At 45.6% G+C, this 5,543-nt stretch overlaps 1 protein-coding gene across 1 annotated transcript in view; it reads right to left on the bottom strand.

The window, feature by feature from the left end:
- Pmar_PMAR000857 (ATP-dependent RNA helicase, putative) overlaps positions 1–2,006 on the bottom strand; it is a gene marked incomplete at both ends in the record, with an annotated part of 4,458 nt that extends 2,452 nt beyond the window's left edge. Inside the window, 11 exons of the mRNA XM_002778973.1 lie at positions 1–83; positions 297–378; positions 424–491; positions 541–623; positions 670–757; positions 806–853; positions 922–978; positions 1,141–1,289; positions 1,336–1,442; positions 1,494–1,554; positions 1,838–2,006. The exon at positions 1–83 is cut by the window's left edge and continues 4 nt beyond it. Of these exons, the coding sequence (XP_002779019.1) occupies positions 1–83; positions 297–378; positions 424–491; positions 541–623; positions 670–757; positions 806–853; positions 922–978; positions 1,141–1,289; positions 1,336–1,442; positions 1,494–1,554; positions 1,838–2,006 (995 nt within the window). The remainder of the gene's footprint in view (positions 84–296; positions 379–423; positions 492–540; positions 624–669; positions 758–805; positions 854–921; positions 979–1,140; positions 1,290–1,335; positions 1,443–1,493; positions 1,555–1,837) is intronic.
- Between the last annotated feature and the right edge of the window lie 3,537 nt (positions 2,007–5,543).

Below are 5,543 nucleotides of genomic sequence, written 5' to 3'. Positions count from 1 at the left end.
AGGATATCGCAGTTTATAGACCTCTCATGAGCTTCATCGATAATGATCACACAGTACTTAGTAAGGAGGAAATCTGTCTGTATCTGGGAGTTCACCAACATAGCACTTTCGCAGTGGCAAGTCGAGCTGAAAATAGATTCACAAGGATCTGTAAACTACTATTACTATTGAGTAGCTATGTACTAGCGTACGATATGTTCATTGTCATTGTATTGAGACATTATCAGTCTAAGTCTTAGCTAGAGTTTCATCCATAGGGCGCCGTCGGATTCCACGCCTGGCTCCACCAATACTACCTCCCGCATGAGGATTCCATCAGTCATGACCTTCAACTGCATCTTATCAGGCGACATTGACTTATCATATCGAACTTGATACCTACGACAGGCGCCCATGCAGATCGAAGTCCCTCGAAGGCCCTACCCCACTGTCCCGTCCTGATCTGGGCCAAGCTCCTCTGCAATTCGACGTGCAACAGAAGTCGCCGCCACCTAAAGGACCTTGTCCCGTCCGCCTACCCTCCCTCTAGTGGACTCCTACCCTCCTCGGCTGAGTCATCCCTATCAGTTTACCATAGTGCTTCGTCACGCCAGTTTCATAGATGAACTGTGGGACCTGTGTACCTGTGGGGGGGACTCTCCAACGACCATCACTTCATTTCACGCTTACTTTTGCCGCAGCCCGTGTCACCACATACTATACTCACGCCCTCCTCAGCGTTCATCACACAGTCGACTATCTCCGTCTCCATCATCACCTATAGCATTTACCATCAAAGCAACGGTGACGAGCCTACTAGACGTACCGCAGGCAAATGAGCGCGTTGCTTTTCGATTTCGAGCGACCGATGAACCTGGCAACACTACTCGACGTTTCCACCCGTTATTTTCATACATGTATCCTCTGTAAAGTTGGACCTACTGCCTTCTTAGACTTGACCGGAGCCAGAGCCGCTTTCAGCCTGCCCGTTGCCGGCACCTGTTCAGCAGAAATAATATAACATTTAGAAGTATAGCATACTCCAATTAAAATTCATGGCAATTCAATGAACACACACTGTCCAGGTAGCTCAGCATTGTTGAGAGACCCGCACGAGGGTCATCGAAAGAATCGGACCACGCCCCGCCCCGAGTTACCTACCGCCGTTCTCTCCGCAGTCATCGTAACAGCCTTCTTCGGAACACCTCGGACTTCCTTAGAGCTCCGAGGGCCTTCCACATCACCATCACTGAGCTCTGCTAACTCCGCCAACTTCTGTTTTTTCTTCTCCAGTTTTGCAAGGCCAATACCTAGCATCATTCACATGCATACGTCCAGGGCCACCCGCCACATTACTCTCCTCTCGACGCTTCCGCCGAACCCCAGTGTCTGCAACTGCGTGCATCTTGGCCTTCTCGGCACTGGACAACTGATGAGACTTCAGCTCATCCAGCACTGCCAACCTGCGTTGACGACTTCTTTACAAAGGGCACAGTATCAACTAGCGAACGTACCTCTTGGCCTCTCGTGCGGCCCTTTCTTGTAGCTCTATCAGTCTCTTCCGTTTACGTTTACCTGGATAGAAGGTAGAACAAAGCATTCCATGTAATACGAAATCCCTGCTGTACGTCTACCATTGCTGCTATTCGTGAATACTATTACCACAACTCCAGTACTCACTCCGGAGCGCAGATGTATGAGAAGATTCCCCTGTTCATGGGAGTTCTCCATATGGCAACGGTATCCGATGAAAGTCCAAGTCAATTCACGGAGAACAGTGTCGAGTACTGGTGGCAAGTTTAGAGCGATTAAATGTGGACATGTGTCACACCCGAGGCTGTCAACACCCCTGTACTACTCATCTTCTCTTTAGGAGCTGCTGTTTCCTTACTGACCTTCCCTTTGTTGGACTTATTAGACTCTATTATCAGAGTATTGGACCCTCCAGCATCCGTCATATCATCGTCAAGACCCAAAAGGGAAGCGTCGAATAGTGGAGGAGCTTCCTCCTTCCCTGTAGAGGCCATAGGATGAATACCGTAACCTGGGTCAAGAAGTTGGTGCCGCGACGTGGTGATGAAATTTGCAAAAGATGCGTCGATTTTTAGCGGAGCGGAGCTACTATTTGACTTTCGCATAAGTTCAGCAGTTCAGCAGTTCAGAGTCATAGATCCTCATCAGTGTCTCAACTATATCATATACACTAATCGGGTTGCAATTCCGGAATCAAGTATCACTTGTAGAGTATCGGTAATTGTGTTTGGTGATCTGGAGCCGAGTCATAGACCCTCAGCAGTGTCTCAACTATATGACATACACTAATCGGGTTGCAATTCCGGAATCAAGTATCACTGCTAGAGTATCGGTAGTTGTGTTTGGTAGTCTGAAGCCGAGTCATAGATCCTCAGCAGTGTCTCAACTATATCATATACACTTATCGGGTGGCAATTCCGGAATCAAGTATCACTGCTAGAGTATCGGTAATTGTGTTTGATGATCTGGAGCCGAGTCATAGATCCTCAACAGTACCTCAACTATATCATATGCACTAATCGGGTTGCAATTCCGGAGTCAAGTATCACTTGTAGAAGATCGGTAATTGTGTTTGATGATCTGGAGCCGAGTCATAGATCCTCAGCAGTGTCTCAACTATATGATATACATTTATCGGGAGGCAATTCCGGAATCAAGTATCACTGCTAGAGTATCGGTAATTGTGTTTGGTAGTCTGAAGCCGAGTCATAGATCCTCAGCAGTGTCTCAACTATATCATATACACTTATCGGGAGGCAATTCCGGAATCAAGTATCACTGCTAGAGTATCGGTAATTGTGTTTGATGATCTGGAGCCGAGTCATAGACCCTCAGCAGTGTATCAACTATATGATATACACTAATCGGGTTGCAACTCCGGAATCAAGTATCACTGCTAGAGTATCGGTAGTTGTGTTTGATAATCTGAAGCCGAGTCATAGATCCTCAGCAGTGTCTCAACTATATCATATACACTTATCGGGTGGCAATTCCGGAATCAAGTATCACTTGTAGAGTATCGGTAATTGTGTTTGATGATCTGGAGCTGAGTCATAGACCCTCAGCAGTGTCTCAACTATATGATATACACTAATCGGGTTGCAATTCCGGAGTCAAGTATCACTGCTAGAGTATCGGTAGTTGTGTTTGATAATCTGAAGCCGAGTCATAGATCCTCAGCAGTGTCTCAACTATATCATATACACTTATCGGGTGGCAATTCCGGAATCAAGTATCACGGCTAGAGTATCGGTAATTGTGTTTGATGATCTGGAGCCGAGTCATAGATCCTCAACAGTACCTCAACTATATCATATGCACTAATCGGGTTGCAATTCCGGAGTCAAGTATCACTTGTAGAGGATCGGTGATTGTGTTTGATGATCTGGAGCCGAGTCATAGATCCTCATCAGTGTCTCAACTATATCATATACACTAATCGGGTTGCAATTCCGGAATCAAGTATCAGTGCTAGAGCATCGGTAATTGTGTTTGATGATCTGGAGCCGAGTCATAGATCCTCAACAGTACCTCAACTATATCATATGCACTAATCGGGTTGCAATTCCGGAGTCAAGTATCACTTGTAGAGGATCGGTGATTGTGTTTGATGATCTGGAGCCGAGTCATAGATCCTCATCAGTGTCTCAACTATATCATATACACTAATCGGGTTGCAATTCCGGAATCAAGTATCAGTGCTAGAGCATCGGTGATTATGTTTGATGATCTGGAGCCGAGTCATAGATCCTCAACAGTACCTCAACTATATCATATACACTAATCGGGTTGCAATTCCGGAGTCAAGTATCACTTGTAGAGTATCGGTAATTGTGTTTGGTGATCTGGAGCCGAGTCATAGACCCTCAGCAGTGTCTCAACTATATCATATACACTAATCGGGTTGCAATTCCGGAATCAAGTATCACTTGTAGAGGATCGGTAATTGTGTTTGATGATCTGGAGCCGAGTCATAGATCCTCAACAGTACCTCAACTATATCATATACACTAATCGGGTTGCAATTCCGGAGTCAAGTATCACTTGTAGAGTATCGGTAATTGTGTTTGGTGATCTGGAGCCGAGTCATAGACCCTCAGCAGTGTCTCAACTATATCATATACACTTATCGGGTGGCAATTCCCTCATCAAGTATCACTGCTAGAGTATCGGTAATTGTGTTTGATGATCTGGAGCCGAGTCATAGATCCTCAACAGTACCTCAACTATATCATATACACTAATCGGGTTGCAATTCCGGAGTCAAGTATCACTTGTAGAGTATCGGTAATTGTGTTTGATGATCTGGAGCCGAGTCATAGATCCTCAGCAGTGTCTCAACTATATGATATACATTTATCGGGTTGCAATTCGGGAATCAAGTATCACTGCTAGAGTATTGGTAATTGTGTTTGATGATCTGGAGCCGAGTCATAGATCCTCAACAGGACCTCAACTATATCATATACACTAATCGGGTTGCAATTCCGGAGTCAAGTATCACTTGTAGAGTATCGGTAATTATGTTCGATAGTCTGTAGCCGAGTCATAGACCCTCAGCGGTGTCTCAACTATATCATATACACTAATCGGGTTGCAATTCCGGAATCAGGTATCACTTGTAGAGGATCGGTAATTGTGTTTGATGATCTGGAGCCGAGTCATAGATCCTCATCAGTGTCTCAACTATATCATATACACTAATCGGGTTGCAATTCCGGAATCAAGTATCACTTGTAGAGTATCGGTGATTGTGTTTGGTGATCTGGAGCCGAGTCATAGACCCTCAGCAGTGTCTCAACTATATGACATACACTAATCGGGTTGCAATTCCGGAATCAAGTATCACTGCTAGAGTATCGGTAGTTGTGTTTGGTAGTCTGAAGCCGAGTCATAGACCCTCAGCAGTGTCTCAACTATATGATATACACTTATCGGGAGGCAATTCCGGAATCAAATATCACTGCTAGAGTATCGGTAATTGTGTTTGGTAGTCTGAAGCCGAGTCATAGATCCTCAGCAGTGTCTCAACTATATCATATACACTTATCGGGAGGCAATTCCGGAATCAAGTATCACTGCTAGAGTATCGGTAATTGTGTTTGATGATCTGGAGCCGAGTCATAGACCCTCAGCAGTGTATCAACTATATGATATACACTAATCGGGTTGCATGTTACCCTACACGAAGCTTGTGGAGTGTAGAGTGGTGCAAAAACAGGACCGTGACGCGCTCGCCCGCGAAGCTAGTTACTCTGAACCTGTGTATTTCGTGCGACGTTGTTGCTGCTTGTCCTAAGTGTTAGTGTGAGGATTATTGATACCTTACTTTATCATCTATCAGTTGTTGGTGAGCGTGCTGGCTCCTTTTGCCCACCCTCTGCCACCCGGTAGTTTCTGGTTGTCTGCATCTTGACGTGCGATCCTCAACTGTGTGAGGATGGCCGTCCGATGGCCACAGATGAAGTCGGCAGGGCGGGACGAGTTGAGTTAACGAGTTTTGGGTGGGAAGCTGCGATCGGGACTGTATT

Source organism: Perkinsus marinus (genome assembly GCF_000006405.1).
Source record: "Perkinsus marinus ATCC 50983 genomic scaffold scf_1104296948084, whole genome shotgun sequence".
In the NCBI taxonomy this organism is placed as follows: domain Eukaryota; phylum Perkinsozoa; order Perkinsida; family Perkinsidae; genus Perkinsus; species Perkinsus marinus.
This window is presented reverse-complemented; position numbering and strand designations above follow the sequence as displayed.